General features: G+C 44.6%; 1 protein-coding gene across 2 annotated transcripts in view; it reads left to right on the forward strand.

The window, feature by feature from the left end:
* CPEB4 (cytoplasmic polyadenylation element binding protein 4) overlaps window positions 1-19,244 on the forward strand; it is a 253,854-nt gene that overhangs the window by 221,421 nt on the left and 13,189 nt on the right. For both annotated transcript variants that reach the window (XM_078653023.1, XM_078653024.1), the window contains one exon: window positions 784-965. In XM_078653023.1, the coding sequence (XP_078509149.1) occupies window positions 784-965 (182 nt within the window). The remainder of the gene's footprint in view (window positions 1-783; window positions 966-19,244) is intronic.

Genomic DNA, 19,244 nt, shown 5'->3' on the forward strand with positions numbered 1-19,244 from the left:
CCAAACTTTGTGTTTCTTGATCTAATTTTCGTAAGGGGTTTGTTGAACAGCGGCCTTAATCCGTTGGACACGTTGACACCAATCGTGGCATTCAACTAAGGGTAACACCTTTATGATTTACCTTTTGGGCTTCCTTTAAGCTCAGTGACTCAAACTGTAGGTATCCTTTAAGCTTCGTTTTGGAATTTTTTTGGGGTGGTGTCAGTGAGGATGCAATGGATTTGCAGTACCTGGTCATGTCAGTGCTCGATACAAGCAGAATACAGGCCTGTTTTCTTCCGTAAAGGAAGGTAATAATCTCAATGACAAAATGGGCACTATTTATCCTAATATAATACAGAATTACCTCTCAAAAAGTAAGGAATAAAAGGCTTGCTTTTAAATGTTTTTCCTCATCAATGGTCTTCACTGCGGTGGGGCAATAGGGAATGGCCATATGCTCCTGCTTTATTGAAGAGTCCCATCTCTTCAGAAGGAAAGTATATCCGTGGCACTGGTAGTGAAGAGTAGTGGCGCTGTAGGACCCAGCTCCTTAAAAAAAATCACATCCATAAATCGTTATATAACTATTTGTCTATCTATGGGCTATCGGTAGAGGCAACTGAATAATTAGCTCTTACTGCAAACTCTTATAGTTTCGTCCATTAAAAATGTGTTTAGTATTTTTTACTGCATTCATTCACCGCAGTGTTAATAGTGCATGCTGACCTTTTAGGATATTTGATGGTCAAGTTGATATCCAATAAAGGGAAATTGCTAATGATGGTTGTGCTCTTGTTGTAGTGGAACTTGCAATGATCATGGACCGTCTGTACGGAGGAGTGTGCTATGCTGGTATCGACACTGACCCGGAGTTGAAGTACCCAAAAGGAGCTGGAAGAGTGGCATTTTCTAATCAACAAAGTTACATAGCTGCTATCAGTGCCCGCTTTGTCCAGTTGCAGCACGGAGAGATAGATAAACGGGTAAGAGTTGTACACTCAGTTTCTACTGTTCATTTCTCCTTTAACTGAAGCGAAAGTTTTTTTGCTTTTTACATGGATGTGTTTGCTACCAGTTTTGTAGCTGAAAAGTAAACCGATTCAATATCTATGCATTCCCCATAGCTCTTTATTTTTTTAAGGTTGATTCAGCACAGGCCTGATGAAAGACACTCTGAATCGGAGTCCACACCAGTCCTTATGTTTGGTCGGAGTGACTGTATTTTAGATTTACGTGATGTCATACATTCCTACATGTAGGTTTGGGATTGGAATAGTATCTTCTCAAATTGTATAAAGGGGGTGTTGGCCGTATCTAGAACATGGGTACCCACAAACTTTCTCTCGGGGGCCAACATTAAGGTCTGGTTTGTGGTTAGGGCTGCACTGAAGAACCTGGGGGTTTGGGCGGGGCTAGAGTAAAAAAAAACCTTTTCAAACATTACTAGACAATGCTGTATTTCGAAAGCAAATTTAACTACAAAGCTATATAGGGAGGACATTTTGATAATACAGTTTCATTACCAGACAATAGCAATCTTAAAAGGCATTGCATGTTAATTCTAATCCACCAGTTATTAAGCACAAGTTTAAATGAGTCCGAAAAATAGGTAAGTTAAAGGCAGATAAACTAGAAACTTGTTTCACTCTCCATGTCTCCCATTAGTGTCCTGTAATCTGGTACTATGTCTGAAACAGCAAGCCTTAAGAGCTGATCCAGATGTAACTCCGTAAGCTTTGAGTTTACTCTTCAACAGTCCCATTGTGGAAAACAAATTCTTACAAACATGTTGAGCCAAACATACAAATTACTTTCTGGGCTACTGTATAAAGTAGTCTAACATTTGTCAGAAGGCACAATCTCCCAGAATTCTTCTGTTGCCTTCCCCCTAAAAAATGCTTTGAGAGCAGAATTGTGCTGATTGCCAATCAGCTCTAGTTCTGCTTGTGCCTTTTTCATGCCAATAAGATCAACAGCGTCCAGTCTGCTTTGCATTAGGCCTGAACTGCACAGTTCTCAATTGTGCCCTGTTATAAACACCTGCACACAACCTGAGCACACACATATGGAGGTAGCTCTTTTCACAGTACAGCACATAAAAGTAACTTATTACATGTAATTGGCTACATAAACACAGCATCCTAGATAAAAATAAACCACAGGGAATTCACAAATAAATCCACTGTGAAAAAGATGACCACAACATGGCTGTTCCCAGGCTTTAAGACCAATGTTCTTTTTATTGACTGCTGCATGTGGTGAGGCAGGGGATGGGGTCAAGGCAATTAGTTGTGCTCCACAAGGATGCCCCTCTTCCCAGGGTGACGCCACTAGTTTCAAAGCTCTGCAGAGGCCCAAACACGGTAATTAAGTCACCCTCATTATTATCAGTAATCCTTTTTTATCAGCAGCATCAGACTGGGACAGAAGATGGATCGGACACCAAAATGAAAGAAGCCCCCCATTTGTGAATAACATAGGTAAAACAAAAGTAGGGCATGTTTACAAGATAATTGGATTTGAACTTGCTGCAAGCAAAGCTAGTTTTAATATCAGGCAATTCAACAGTAAAAACTGGCTGAGCAGGCTGTAAAGTAGGCCCACAAACAGCCCAAAAAACAGTCAACACACTGACCTGAAAGGCCACCTGGCAAAGAGGGCAGACTAACTGGTGGCGAGCACATAGGGAAAAAAAAAGCTGGTTGGCTGGTGGCAAGCAGGCTAGCCCGATCCATAGGAGAACCCTGCTGACAAGTGCTGGAGAGAGCAGGCTGCGGGCAGCTGACACAGCAGGCGACGATGTCCAGCAAAAGTAGCCTGAAGCTTGGAAAAAGACTCTTTAAAAGTCAGCTATGAAGGTGCAACCGCTTACTTTTAAAGGGCCTTTTCTTCCGTCAATGTCAGGCATATGAGGTCACCCATAGCCGGCTCCCTGATGCCTTAAGTAAACACAAAGAGGGCAACTGGAGCATGTGCAGTGAAGTTGCTATAGTGCATGCTCCAGTGGCCCTCTTTTGTGTTAACTGAAAGCATCAGGCATAGGGGAGGCCGCTACAGAGCAGCTGTGCAGGGCAAAAAGGTCAGCAGGCTGCCAAAGAAGGTCTGCCGGACTGTACTCTGAATATCACGGATATAATGTCTTCAGAACATTGGGCAACTTGAAAGTTATCCTTCATTTCAGCCAAAGCAGAATAAGTGTCCAAATCGGAACATTTTAATGTTCAATGGTCAGAATTGAAGGGGATTCCTGGCAGTTGAATCAAGATGAAGAGTTTGTTTCTTGGATTTTTTGTAATTGAAGAAATAGTCCTCACGACACATAAGAGCCATTTGGTGGGCTAGATGTAAAAATGGTTGAAAGGAGACTGAAACTGAGGTTTGCACAGCTTTTCATGCTATAGCAACACTATTGACCTGGAGTCATTTGGAAAAATGAGGTCTAGTGGCCTCAAAAGATCCACTTTGATGTCAGTATATTCATGACTGTGATAGAAAACCTCAAGTCTAACAGAATAACTCTTCAAATGTGATTAATTCCACATTGAAATTCTAACTCTGTTCCCCCAGAATTGTCTTAGAAAAGAGTTATAGACACACATCTTTGAAGAACACTGCTCATGATGCAGTAATAGTACACTTCTAGGTTTGTGTAAATGTGGCATGTATACACACAGATGCGAATCTCGCAGTCATATAGTGTAAATGTAAAAAACGAAATGGACTTTTGTGGTAACAATTGCCATGGCACCAACTACTTAAAAGGACTGAAAGGAGAAAATATAGTGTATCCTCAGCTTACACCTTTTCATCAACCACATCTTCTCAGGAGCCAGACAGACAATTCCGTATATATCGTGGTAAGATGCAGAATGAGAGTCTATAGTTCATTTCAAATACGGATGAATTACAAACAAGAGGCAAGTTTGAAAGAGCATGTGAGGACTACGGTGTAAGATGCAGAAGAGTTTTGGTGGAATCCATTTAAGCCATTTAGCTCGAGATGAGGTCGCCTTAAGATACTAGAGCTGCTGCCTTATATGGTCTTAGTATGATATAAGAGAAAGAACATGGTTTCTGACAGACTTCTAACCGCAGATTCCTCACTATGGTAATTTCTCCGAGGGCCAGACTGGATCTTGAAACCTTTCAGCAATTCCCTCATCTCTCAATAAGTGGCTTTGTGCTGCTCCATGTTGGATCTGTCACCTCTAGATATAGCATCTGGACCTCCTTATGTGCGCCACCTCTGCACATGTTATTTTCTTTCTACTCCTCTAGATGCAGATCTGGCGCTAGCAGTGCTGTCTTCTGGTGGCTGTTTTCCTCAGGAAAATATGCTCCCCCCCCCACCTCATAATCCATAGTGTGCAGATATGGGCCCTAAAACTACAGGTTTCATACTGTGTCGTAACACGATGTCGGTTACGGGCACTCATGACCTCTGCCTCTAGTGCCTCAGCACTTCACACAACACAAAGATATTCTGCAAATATGAGCCGCATGGCCTTTACGACGCATGGCAAAATTGTCCAGTGCCGTACTCCATACGCAAGTATTTCCGGTCAAACTCGAAGGCACGCTCCCACTCCCGAGATCAATCTCGTGAACAACCCACATTATTCAGTATTGGAACTCTTCATGAATTCACATGCTTGATTGATTCCCTGTCATCGAGACAAACTAGAAACTAGGCGAAGGCCCATTTCAGTTTTATAACATATCCACCTCTTTTTGTAAAAGAGACCAGATAAAACACACAACCAATCACATCAGCCTCACCCTCTAGAACCCTCCAGAGAGAACCTCAGACCTTCTGATTTTTCTACTGCACGTTGTGCTAGGGAGTCTCCACTGAGCTCTGCTCAGTTATTTCTTATTCTATTACTCTCGCGAGATATGTTTAACTATTCTATCTTCCAGATTACTCTACAACTTACTTTTCTCAGTTCCTATGGCAGACATGGAGAAAAAAGGGCCTTTTTTAGAGCTAGTGCCACCTGCTCTTAGAGGAGGCTTTATGTGGATGACTCTCATAAGGACTGTATTTGCTGCCTGTACGGTTATGCCCATAGCCCTTCAGAGTTGCACTTTAAGTGCCAGGAGGACGATTCTGAAGAAGGGTACGAAGGAGAACATTACTCTGATCCTCCAAGGAATACCACATGGAATATCAGGAGGAGGTGGTCTGTATGCCTTCCTCTTTGATTTCTGACTTTCAATTCATGCTGTTGGATTACATGAGAAGGTTTCCAACTCCATCCTCGATTTACAGAACAGGTGCCCGTTTCCCCCAAGGCAACACTCATTGCCTTCCATTCATCAAGCACCACCACCATTGCAAATAATAGCGGAACCTCCACCAACGCCACCTTTTGTCCAACACCAAGATACCTCGGATGACGATTAGGGGGGGGACAGATCTTCCAGACCCACATAAGGAATGGGATGACAATATTATTCCTGCTCCTTCTTCCCCTTCACACTTTCCTATGGATTCTCTGCCAGGGGACGTAGGTGGTTTCCACTATCTACTGGGAAGACCGGCCAAGAGGTTTGATCTGCCAATACCATCTTGGCAGACAGAGTATTTTTTATATGATTTTAAGGAGCCCTTTACGAAGACGGTGCGGGCCATTGTCAATTGTTTATGTGGTGAGGGTCTTAAGGTCATGAAAGCCACGGTCGTCCCTGATCTTCCACAATTGGAGAAAAAATATATGGCCACAGAAGATAGCTCAGCTTCCCTGGTGATTCATCCGAAACCAGACTCCGTTATATTGCAGGCGGCGCAGCACAAGTCAAAGAATCCGGCAGCTCCTTTCACTACGCCTCCGGACAAGGAAGGCAGGCGCCTGAATAACGCAGGCAAGAGATTCTCTTCTATGTTGGTTTTATTGGTCTTTTCAGCTAACGCGTTCGTTATTTTGGGCCAATTTGACCGTCAGGTGTGGTGTGATTTATCTCCTCACATCGACCAACTTCCAGAGGAAAGTAAGACTGGGGCCAAGAAGATCCTCCAGGAAGGAGAGAGGGCTTCCTCGGAGATCATAGATTGTGCAGTGGACATTGTTTCAACGGCTTTGCGATCTCTGGCTGGAGTAGCGGTCCTACGTAATCAGGGTTGGCTTAGAGCAACCTCGTTCAGACCAGAAGTCCAGAATAAAATAAAATACTGGATCTTCCATTTGATGGGGAAGCTCTCTTTGGAAAGCATGTGGATGACGCTCTCCAAGATATAACAATCATTGGCAATGCCAATAGGTTTCGCACGCAAGATAGTTAGCGCTATTGGGGTTGTAAATGAAGATGTCTTTTACCCTTGTGTTTTGCTTTGGAGTAGAGTGGATGTTTTTGGTGTGGAGTGTAATTATTTGGGTTGCATTGGAATTGCTAACCAGTAGAATTGTATGGTGTGGAGTTAAGTGGAGTGGATTCATGCAGCGGAATTATGTCGCATGGTGGATAGATATGAGTGAGAGCTGCACAGAATAGATAGTCCATATCAGGATGTTTAGACACCAATATATACTTATGTCAAGATATGCTGACATCAAGATACTCCAACATTATGGTATGCCCATGTCAAGATAGGCACAAGTCAAAATATGCCAATGTCAAGATACGCCGTCGTCAGGATATGCAGACTTCAGCATCAGCAACATCAGAATATGCGGATGTCAAAGCCTGAAAAGGTTGAGTGCTGGCTCCAGAATGCTCTAAGCACAACTGGACTTCTGCACGTGTGTGTGCCTGCCTGTGTATGAGTGTATTTAGTTACAATGTTGATACATGTATTTAAATGTAAATCATCTAGCAAATATAGTGCATGCATGTCACTTGTCTTTAATACCCATTAGGTACATATCTATATTTGCATAATATACACCTGCATGGGAAATAGATGGATGGTGGGAGGTGGGTATTGGAAAGAGAGTGGGTGGGTAAATGGACAGATGGATGTAGATGGTTGTTGGAAAGACAGTGCGTGAGTGGACCAAGGGAGGGAGTTGGGTATTAGAAGGCCAGTGGGGGGATGGATGGACAAATGGACGGAGGTGTTTGATGGAGAGACAATGAGTGTGCGGATGGACTAGTGGAGGTGAGTGTTGTAACTGGGGAACCGGATTCAAGTTTTGGTGTGCTCTCCCCGCAATAACCAAAAGAAATGCACTGTAAAAGTCAACAGGAGCAGCCTGGGCACTCACCAAAGAATCATCCCTGCTCAGTGCTGCTCCGATCAGATCACTTGGCTGTAAATTAAAGGGGCTTCATGGAAAGCGGGCAGAAGGATTTAAAGGCACAGGCACTTCTAAGAAGTGATCGATGTAAATAAAAAGGAATCGGGTGCCTCACTAAGTGGGAAGTGCTAGGGCCCCAAAAAGTATAAATGAAAAGACCGCCATGCACAGCGCAGCATACCCTAAAAAGCATAAGCGCATGCATAAATTAAAAGATTGTGAAATAAGGACATGTGGGTCCAGATCTGTAGTATTATAATCGACGACTATACTACTACAGATCTGGACCCACATGTTACCCCATATCACAACGTGCAAATAATACAATCTATGATTGTTTTAAGATTTGTGAAATAGACCATGTAAACTGTGGATGGGTAAGATTCATAGGATTGAGACATTGAATCAATCATATATAAACTGCTTTTACTGTTTGCTTTTTCACAACTTTCAGGGATTATTCCCTATTTCACGATCTTTTTCTTGAGCACTATTCCTTTTCCTGCACGTTCCGCTTTGGGAGCAACCAGCTACTTTTTAACAATGATGTTGTAATTTCTAAGACGATATTTGGTCTGGATTTACGAATTGAGAATAAATGGACTGTTTTTCATAAACGATCCTTTTCTTTGTTTTTTCTCTGATGGAAATACTGATTCCTGAGCCTCACAGATTTAATTCAGGCTTAAAGAAATAAGTGAAAAAATTATTTGTTTAAAAAAATTGGTAATCTTGTGCTACACATCAAGTGAAGAGAGACAAAAATATGGTATTATGAGTGAATATTTACACCCCTGTAAAATCTATTGCTGTTGAAAATATGTAAGAAATTAAAATTAAAATCATATTCTTTAGATATGCCCAACTGAGCAGGTTAAACGATTGCCAACAAGGATAGCCTTTCACATTCTACTAAACTGCACATAGTGCTTGAATGGGCATTCAAGCTAGTGCTGTATAATTCAAATAAATTGCTACACTTACCATCATTTCTTGCATAAACTGGGGGTGATCTGGGAGAAATGGTGTCAGGAGGTTAGTGTGTTTTCATGAGATGTGCTTCATCCACGAGTGTGTGGCAGTACTTTCAAAGCTGAAAGGGCGCTCGTAAATCATCACAGCAGGTCTGTGACCCCATGAGATTGTGCGGGTGGAAGCAAGGAAAAAAGATTTCTCTTCATCTGTTCACCCCAGAATCCTCCCTGTCTAGCTAATGGCGGTCAGGACATGGCCAAGCGTGGCAAGGAGCACAGGCAGCTGGCTAAGGCTAGGACCAATACCGAAAAGCGCCAGCTCCCTTGACGTTGCAGGACAGGGGAAAGCGCCACAACAAGAGAGCACTATATCACCCTCCACGGATTAAAATGCTTCAAGAAGACCCTAAAGGTGTACCAGTCCAGCCAATCTCTGGATGTCCGCTACTACAACAAACCTCAGATGCTTTGAAGCAGTCATTCACGGACTAAGCGCTATAGAAAATAACTCAAATACAAACGAGCGTTGGCCGCGAAAGGGAAACGAGCGTTGGCCGTGAAAGGGAAACGAGCGTTGGCCGCGAAAGGGAAACGAGCGTTGGCCGCGAAAGGGAAACGAGCGTTGGCCGCGAAAGGGAAACGAGCGTTGGCCGCGAAAGGGAAGCGGGCGTTGGCCGCGAAAGGGAAGCAGGCGTTGGCCGCGAAAGGGAAGCGGGCGTTGGCCGCGAAAGGGAAACTGGCGTTGGCCGCGAAAGGGAGACGAGCGTTGGCCGCGAAAGGGAGACGAGCGTTGGCCGCGAAAGGGAGACGAGCGTTGGCCGCGAAAGGGAGACGAGCGTTGGCCGCGAAAGGGAGACGAGCGTTGGCCGCGAAAGGGAGACGAGCGTTGGCCGCGAAAGGGAGACGAGCGTTGGCCGCGAAAGGGAGACGAGCGTTGGCCGCAAAAGGGAGACGAGCGTTGGCCGCGAAAAAAATAAGATTAACCCTGTAATCTCTTATCTTAGACAAGCAGGATGTAGCAAAGTATACAATCCGTTCAGGTATGGACACTACCGACTGCCTGGGTAGGGCAGTCTGGGCCAGTGTGGTACTTGGGTGGCACAGATGGATTTTCTCCACAATTTTTTTTAATCTGACGTGCAGCAGTCCCTCAATGACATGCCCTCTGACTTGACTTAAAATGTTTTGAAGCCAAGGCTGATTCGGCATGGCCACCGCTCTCTATGGTCCTCGTTCAGTCTGCTCAGCAGTTTCCCCAACAGCAGCACCCCTTTGAAGGATTTGGTAGGGTAGGGGATGTCAGCAGAGGCAGTACCAATACATAACTTAACAGCATCAGACCTCTCAGTCACTTTGATGGCGAGGCCGGGGAGCAGGCCGACATCACCCAGGCCCTCATGGGCAACACACTACCCAAACCCTCATGGGCAACACACTACCCAAACCCCAACTCCCACTGGTGCACCCACTGCAAAACCGCTTTAAATTGTCCTTCGCAATTCATGATTTCCCAGTAGGTCGAGTCACCTTTCACCTTCTTGGATGGCATAGTATCCCTTCAGATTAAGAAGTGCTCCAGATTGTCGAATGCTTATGCTCCCTGCCCTTCCTATCCAAACCCCTCCCATCCTGGACATGCCACCCACACTACAACAACTGCAAGTTCATTCTCTGTTGACCAAGTAAGCACTAGAGAGGGTTATGGTGATCAGGACTGGTTGCTACTCCTGTTATTTTCAGGTGCTGAAAAAGTATAGAGCCTTTTGCTGCACCCCCACCCCTCATACACGACATTCATCCTCTGAACTTCTTCCTCTGTAAGGATAAGTTCAAGACGCTCACTGTAGTCGAAGCTTATCTACCCTGGATCCAGGGCACTGGATAATAGCACTGGACTTGCAGGACGCATACTTTTACATCTGTCTGCATGTGTTTCCTGCGATTCCTGTAGACCATGAGCAATGTCAGTTCTTGGTGATTCCATTTAGACTTACCAGCGCACCTCAGGTGTTCACTAAAAATTTGCATTGGTGGCTGCTTGACTGCGATTGGACCAGCGGCACACCCCTCTCGCTACACAGTCAGAGCTTGACAGATTCATTATTGCTGGGTTGGGAAGGTCACCTGGGAGAGGTGAAGATCAGAGGACACTAGTTTCTGGCAGATGCTCCCCTCCACATCAGTTTCTTGGAGGTGCGGACGATTCGCTTAGCACTGAACTGTTTTCCTTTCAACCATAAAGGGTGAGTGGCTACAGATTCTCACAGACAACGCAACTGCCATGTGGTATTGCAACAAACCAGGGGTGTGGGTTCATTGCCAGGAGGCCTTGCATCTCTGGAAGTGGCTTAATGCTCAAGGCTTCTTCCCGACTGCCCAGCACCAGGCAGGATCTTTAAACACCAGGGCAGACAAACTTAGACGATGTTGCCTAGCAGATCACAAATGGCAATTGCACTCAAAGGTGACACGGGGCATCTTCCAGTAATTGGGGGATCCCTGTTTACCTTTTAAGAGAGAAATAATGTCCTAATCTCAGACAGTTTATTCAACTTCTGAGTTAAGCACCAGCCCACAATAATGTTCAGAGCCAATTTCTTGGACCAGCCACTTCCTTCAGCTTTGTGCCATTTCAGATTCCTCACCTTTTGAATATCCCAGGCACCAGACTGCATCCAAAGATGTTTTTTTTAAGCAATTCCCTTGCATGCTGCTAGGTGGCTTTTTGGTTGCATTCAGAGACCTAGAGCTTGGTCTCATGGACTCTGATGGTCTTTGGGGGTTATACGGGTTCACTTGTCGCGCAACTTCCACTCATGGGAGGAACACAGTTAGCGGAGATATAGTTGGTGTGGGTCCCTCAACAATATCTTCTTATGGCTGTCTTGTAGGATTTAAAGTCTAAGGTTTTAGTCAGAGACATGTCCTTGTACACAGTAAAAACAAATGTTGACAAAATAAGTTGTCAAAGGACAGGAAAAACAAGGGAGCAAGCTCCGGATCCATGTGCGAATGTGCGTTAAAAAAGGAACTGGTGCCCGCGCGTAAGGGTGGCGGCTATGTGTGGGTCTGGGTGGAATGGAGTAGACATGGAGCTGCATGACGCCATCTACTGGCATGCATAAGAATTGATGAGATAATCTCCAGGTCCATTGTGGCATATGGTGATATTCACAAAGTGAGGCATCTGTGGTTAGATATAGTATCCACCTTCAAGAGCATTTTTAAGGGCAAGTAACTTGTTTATCTTCACTCCATCCCCAGTTGTACACTACCAATAGGTAGATCATCCCCATACAAAAAGTGTGGATCTCTAAAGGCCCATGGTATGCCTCTCCGTCTTGCAATCCCGCCATTATATACGGACCTTTGTAGAGTCACCAGTGCTATTCTTTGCACGCTCCTTCGCCCAATAAAACCTGGTCATGTCATCCAGTTTGTGGAAGAAGTCCTCCTTTAAGTTGAATTGCATGTTTTGGGAGTGCAGGCATTCTAAAAAGATCACATCAACCAAACATGGGCAAAGGGAGGAAACTTTGTTGAGAAATATCAAACCCTGCTTTCCGTAGCAGCTTCTCATTGTAAAACGTGTTGGCTGGTTCACAAGTTTATTCCCAGATATTTAAAGCGTTTGTGCTCCACCTGCAAGGACATGGGAAGTCTTCCCCATCTGGTTGCATCCTCCCAAAGGGACTAGCAGGAACTTTTCCGAGTTTATCCCTAGGATGCAGTATTGTTGTTTTTGTTAAATAGGAATTTCAATCTGATTAAATACTCACTAAGTAAGGCTTTATACATCAAATTATCATCAGCGTAAATCAGAATTTGTTCCTCCCAGTTGGTTGTCCACCACAACACTTGTTTGGGCATCAGCGTGAATTATATCTGCTCCTGGCTCAACAGCCATCGCAAATGGCATCAGTGACAGGGTGCATCCCTGTTTTGTGCTACTTTATATGTGAAAGGGCCTGGAATGCTTGCCGTTGACTCATAATGGCCACTCGCTTGATGAATAGCAGCCAGATCCAAAATAGAAATCAAAGACCATTTTGCTCAAGATACAATATAAAAATCAGCGTTCTGCCAAATCAAAGGGTTATGTATTGTTCAAAGACATCAGGGTGATTGGTTCGGAGACCTTGGTCACTGAGGCTAGATTTCTCTAATAGTTTGAATTGATAGAGCTGTGTGGCATGAAACCAGATTAGTCTGGGTGGATCAAATCTGGGATCACTGTTTTCAGTCACTTGGCTAGGATCTTTGCTAACAATTTTGTTTCACTGTTAATTGGGGACATCATGCATTACGAGCCTGAACACTCCCTTGCTTCCCTTCCTGGAAACTTTATACAGTAGTTGCATCTCTCATAAAGGAACCTTTAATTATTGGTATTCTGACATGTTCGAATATTATCGACATATTCTACAATGGCAGAGTTATTATTTTTGCCAGTTTTTTGTGGCGATCAGTGAGACAGTCCATTCGAGTCTGGGGGTCTTTCAGGGTTGAAATTGAAGAATAGAGTTTGCTGTGTCCTTTACTGGGAGCAGCTCTTCTAATTCCAGACTCTGCTTTGGAGCCAAATTGAGATTTAGGCAGTCATGGACAAACGGATGTAGCTCAGAGTCCCTACATCCTGCCTTAGTTGTATTTGTTCTTTAGGAGATGAGGTGATCTGCAAATGCCTCCCCGATGGCCATGTCACCCTCTACGATTAACCCATCATTTATGCGTTGCATAAGTCTATTTCCCTTATCTCATCTAATTAACCAGACTCTTAAATTCGCAGCTTTTTCACTTGTCTCATAAATAATCTTTGCTTTTGGCATAGGCAACAGTTTTGTGCCTCAGCCAATAATTATTTCAATTCCTCACTTTTGTCCTGTAGTTCCCTTGTTCTTCTGATGTCTGACTGACTCCGATGTTCCCTTGTACGGTCAAGTACGCTCTGCACTGAATCCCAGCTTCACAGAGCGAGGCTTCGAATGCCGAGGCTGCTCTGGAGCAGTTTCAGCATTGGAAGCCTCGCTCTGTGGAGCGGGTGCCTGGGTTGGCTCTACGTTTCCCTCCCTTTCCCGGGCCATGAGCAACCTCCGCCCAATTAAAAGAATTTTAGAACGCCATGTGCGCCATATTTGGGAAGCTTGACCCTGCCTGCTGGGCTTGCACCAGGTGCTCATTAGAACCTCTGACAATGCCTCGTTGAAAGGCAGCAAGGGTTCAGAGGAGGAGACACCAGGCAGCATGACCTCCGTTAAGACGTGCTCCGATACCTTAGGGTCGAGTTTGCGGTTTATGAACCTCCCCAAAAAAGAAAATAATAGTGTGGCTTCTGAGTCTGGGGTTCCCGTGGCCCATTTAGATTCATATAGGGGGCCTTGAAATACTCTCTCCTAATACAAATAATTTTTTCAACAGGGGATAGGCTCATGGGACCTCTTGAGGCTCAGGGAGGGGGGGGACCATGTTTTAATTAGGTTTTGTTCCAAAGGGATGGGGTCCCCGGGGCCCATTTGTGCTTAGCGAGGGGGTTAGACATGGCCAGGTCCTGTGGCCAACACCACAGCGCTCCCAGCCGAAGGCCGCACGCAGTGTGGGGCTGCATGCTACCAAGGAGCTGTCTCAGGACCCAACTGCAGGCCAGGCCCTGTAGACAACGCCTTTGGCCGTGTCATATAGGGAGTTGGCTTATTTATGGTAACAAAATATTATTTAAAAAAAAAGAATTGGAAATTCACTGAAAAAAACAAAGGTTAAAGTGACATTATAGTTAGGTGAAAATTTCAGTGCCAACGTAATGTTTTAAGCTAAAAAGAAAACCACTAAAATTCACCATGTGTGGTTAACTCTAGTAACTATAACTCGTGCCCTCGCCATGCACTGCTAATGACCTCCCTTATTACATCATCCATAACGTTCTATGACATCATTGATAACATCACTGCAACATCTGAAATCTCATAGTTGCTGACAAAACTGTGCATGGCGGAGCGCAAGTTATTGTTACTTTAGGGCGCGAGTTATAGTTACTAGAGATAACTATAACTGGTGAATTTTGGTGTGTTTTTCCCTTTTTTGGTTTAAATAGTTACGTTGGGATTGAGTTTTCGCCGAAGTATAACGTCACATTAGCCTTTGTTTTTTTCAGTAAAAAACAATATTTATATATAATCGTGACCAAGGTCTGTGTGTCAGACCGAAACGCGTACATCTGTGGCCTTTCACCCTGAGCAAATAAAGAAAAAGAAAATAAATACTACAAAAGCTTTTGCAAGTGTGACCTGTTTTTCTTCCCTTTGCGAAGGATTTGTTGGCAAATATTAAGCGGTTAGGCACCATTGCAGAGCGCCAACCAACCAACGGGGCCAGGAAATGGAGGAGATATATATGTGTGTGTATATATATGTGTGTGTGTGTGTGTGTGTGTGTATATATATATATATATATATCTATATATCTATATATCTATATGAAAAGTGACACAATGTCCTAAGTTACACACACAAATCAAGATTTATGTATAACGAGTCCTGATTTTACACGCACTTGAGTTCAGGTGCGTCACAAAAGCGGAAAAAACCCTTTTAAATTAAGGGACGCTTTTTTAGTGGTGTAACCAAAAAGAATCCTCGTTAATTTGTTAACCCAATCTGTGTAATGCATAAAAATGCAAAAACTGTTGATTCTTTAAAACTACAAGTCCCAGCATGCCCCAGATAGTGTTTAGGGCATGTAGTGGTATAAATGTGGAAATAGTAGAGGGACCAATCACTTAAACTACCGTGATCAGGAACTACGGTTCGAAACGCGTAGGAGTTGTTATCTCACGTTTGTGAATAAAATAACAGCGTGAATCATCAAGAAGTGTGCCGCGATTTCTTTGTTGTATTTCAACTACTTGAGACACTGTCCTGGTCTCATTGCGGGCACCAACTGAAAAGAGCTCCCGCTGCGACAGGACAATTTGTTTGTTAATATATATATTAACCTGCACTTGGGTCTCCTCTCTTCTTCCGCTGCGCTGTGGTATCCAGGATTGGGCTCCAGGCGAGAGCAAGCAGGGACTGTTCTTATCTCTACAAACCGGCAGAGTGCTTCGCTGGTATTTGGATGACCCCTTCACTTGCAAGCGGCGGAGCAGCAGGAAGTCAAGACCTCTGGTGACCCGGAAGCCGTTTGTCTCTCCCGTTGGGGAGTAATTGCTCCAGCCCCCGGCTACTGTGAACGCCGATTTGGGACACGAACCTGACGAAGAGCACGGAGAGTTTTGCTCTCTACCAGACTGCAGGAGTCGGGCTGCGGTGTTTCCAATCGTGAAATACAGATTACGCCGGTAAGAGAAGTGTGTGCCTGATTGGTCGGCGGTTCGCATTTGCGGATACTGCCAAGTAATCGTGAGAACGCATTGTGCATTGTACAAACAGGGAGGCGGCATGTCAGCTGACGCATTGAAAGCAAGGGAACGGGTGGCGCTGAATGCATTTGATGACTCCCGGCTGGGGGGTCCTCTGCACCATCGGCACAAAATGTACCAGCAAACGAAGCTGGCAGCGTTCGTGACAAATTCAAGAAATTAGAAAAACTAATGAAGCGCGAGCTTTCAAAATGGTGGGAGCACCGCTCCCTGAGCAGGTACTTGGAAGTGAACAGGATACCGCGGGGTCTCCGCGTGATGCTGGCTCCCAGCTACGAAGACCCAGACCCAGAAATGCTCAGGGAGTGGGCGGACTGTAATTTGGAGTCATCGCGCAAACTGGTTCAAATACTGGTGCGCTATGCGGAGAGTGACCGCCTTAAAACACAGATTAAAATCGATGAGCTGAATCAGGAAATTGAATCATCCTGTGAGGAATATCTGAGTGAATGCACTAAGCTGAGAAGTGACATGATGGCAAGGCTTCAAAAGGAAGAGGAGATCATCAGTAAAAGAAAAGCCTATAAATTTCAAAGGGACAAGGCGGATTATGCGGAAGGGCGCATTTTTACTTTCGCCAAAAAATATGATGCCATCAAAGCTTCAAGACAACTCAAAACTGCGGCAACAGTGAACCGCCCTGCCCAACGACATGGAGCAGAGGCAGCCCAACAGGATGAATCATCAGAGTCTAACTTGAGCTCTTGTGTGAATAGTGATTCAGACTCCAATTTGTCACAAAATGATGGACGATTGGGGTTTACCAGGCTCACACTAGCAGAGGAACTCGACTGCATAAGGAAGGACTGGCGCGAGACTCTACGTCCGAGAACCCAACTGCGCTCCGGAACAAAATCCGTAACGCCAAGCGCTACCAACGCCGAAAGGCTAGATCGAGAGGAAGAAAAAAATCAGCAGAAAAAGAAGAAGAAAAATCCGAAAAGATGGAACAGGAAGTGAGCCCACAATCAGGAGTAACGGACATTGCCCCCTCTATTATCAATTTGACCGATATGATTTTATCAGAGACTGAACATCAGATACTATCTAAGGGTCTCACATTTTGTCCTCCTTGTGACTTCAATTATGTGGACACAAGAATTGACCTATACAAATTTGTCCGCAAGATCAAGTTGCAGAAACATTTTATGGGTGGCAAGACACGCATCACCCCAATGAGGACAGAGCAAACCAATGTGGGACTGCAAGTTCGTGATGCTCCAGGGTTGGAGGCCTTGGAATCCCTAAGATTGGAGCAATCAACTTCCCAATCAACTTCCCAAGGGGCATCAGGATGTGAACCAAACATTGTAGGGGGTCTAACATCCTTTAAACCACGTTCCACTTACACACCTGTGATGTTATATGACAATCTTGACATCTTCCATGACGCTGCTGTAAAAGACATCAAGTTGCTGCACTCCAAACTGCTCAGTTCTAAACGTAAGAAATATACACAGAATGATCAGTACCTGCGACTCATCCACAAGATCCAATCAAATGAGAATATCATTGTCAGGCAATCTGATAAAGGAGGGAATATAGTTCTATGGCCGCGGAAACTATATTTGGAAGAAGCCCTCTTTCAATTAAATGATTCAGACTGCTACCGACACAGTGACATCACCCTAATTAAGAAAGCCCAAGAGGAGTTTTTTTCTTTGCTAATGGGGTGGAGATCCTTTGGGTTGTTGAGTATGGATGAGCTCAAGTATCTGAAAAACAATCCGGTCATGCCTGTGCTATACCTAATCCCGAAGGTCCACAAGAACATGAACAAACCCCCAGGCAGACCAATAATAGCAGCATGTGGGGGCTTACTTGAAAAGACAACTGTCTATGTGGACTCATTCCTACAAGAGTTCGTACAGAGCCTACCATCCTTTGTTCAGGACTCTAATGACTTTGTGAGGAAAATTGAGGACATAAAATGGGATTCGGAGTCGTGGCTCATTACATTAGACGTCACGTCTTTGTATACAAGTATCATTCATCAAGACGGACTGAGAGCCATAGAATTTTATCTAGGCTTAAGACCAATGATCATGGCTGACCACAATCGTATGTTACTATCTATGATTTCATTCTGTTTACACCATAATTTCTTTATGTTTAACAACAGATACTACCAGCAGGTCAGAGGTGTAGCCATGGGGGCCTGTTTCTCTCCCAGTTATGCCTGTCTCCACATGGGCTACTGGGAGAGACAGGTCCTCTTTGGCGAACACTCCGACACTGCTAGGCGGTCCATTATACGATGGTATCGTTACATTGATGATGTGTTCCTTGTTTGGAGGGGCACACGTCTGGAAGCTGAGCAATTTGTTGACAAATTGAATTGCAATGATTACAACTTGAAGTTCACCTCGACAATTAGCAGAGAACAGGTACATTTTCTAGACATGACAGTCACTACAAGAGGGGAGAGACTTGAAACCAGGTTGTACCGAAAGCCGACGGCTGGAAATACAATACTCCATGCCAGTAGTCACCACCCTGCACACCTCATACGCAGTATCCCGTATGGCGAGATGCTGCGTATAAGAAGATTGAGCAGTACTGAAGCTCAATGCCATCTAGCTCAGCAAGCCAGTAGGTCTAGATTTTTGGCAAGAGGGTACAAGGCCGCAATGGTTGATAAGGCTATAACCAAGGCAAACGCACTGTCACGCAGTCAGGCCTTGCAACGTAAGGTCAAGGTTGCGCCTTCTGCCTCCGAGGATCATAAAGTGAGACTTATCTGGGCGTATAACAAGCAGCATGGGGCACTAGGTAAAATCATTTCCAAACACTGGAGTCTCATTAAATGCGACCCGGTGATAGGTGACAAAATTTCCATTAAGCCTTTAATCACCTATAGGAAAGCGTATTCCATGCAAAATGCCTTAGTGAAATCTAGCCCAGAAGTATCTATACGAAAGAATTGGCTAGACAAGAGCAAAGGTTTCAGGAAGTGTGCTTCTTGTAAGGCATGCCAGCATGGGCTGAATAAAACCGAATACGCAGTGCCCTTTACCCCGGTTGCTCGCAAGATCACAAAACAGCTGACTTGCAAGAGTGAATATGTGGTCTATGTGCTGGAGTGTCCGTGTGCCCTGCGGTATGTGGGTAGTACCAAGCTGCAGGTGCACAAGAGGATACTCCAGCACATAAGGGCCATTAACACCAACGATCCGGCGTATCCGGTGGCCCGCCACTTTAGGGAGCACCACAACAATGATAGCTCCCTTCTACGTTACTATGCTGTAGACTGTGTGGGCCCGTTGAGAAGAGGAGGTGACAGAGATGGTGCCCTTAGAAAGTTGGAGACCAGGTACATATTGGAAATGGACAGTCGAGCTCCAGGGGGACTAAATTCCACAGAGGATTTTTACACTTGTCTTTAATTGATCTACAAGTGTATCTTGAGGCCCTATCCTGTCCAGTTTTAGCCTATCTCCCCATAGTGTCTGTTTAGCTATCTGACTGGTAGTGGATTTCTGATAACACCTAGCCACTAACCAGTACATGTCTAGCGTTGCGAATGGTGACAGAGTGGAATGCAGCCTAGGCTTAGGTTGCATTCTATGTCTTATGCTTAGTATAACACCGACTATGATAAAGCATGTTTTAATTATAAAAAATGAAAAGGTTTGT

Source organism: Lissotriton helveticus, chromosome 7 (assembly GCF_964261635.1).
Source record: "Lissotriton helveticus chromosome 7, aLisHel1.1, whole genome shotgun sequence".
NCBI lineage: Eukaryota > Metazoa > Chordata > Amphibia > Caudata > Salamandridae > Lissotriton > Lissotriton helveticus.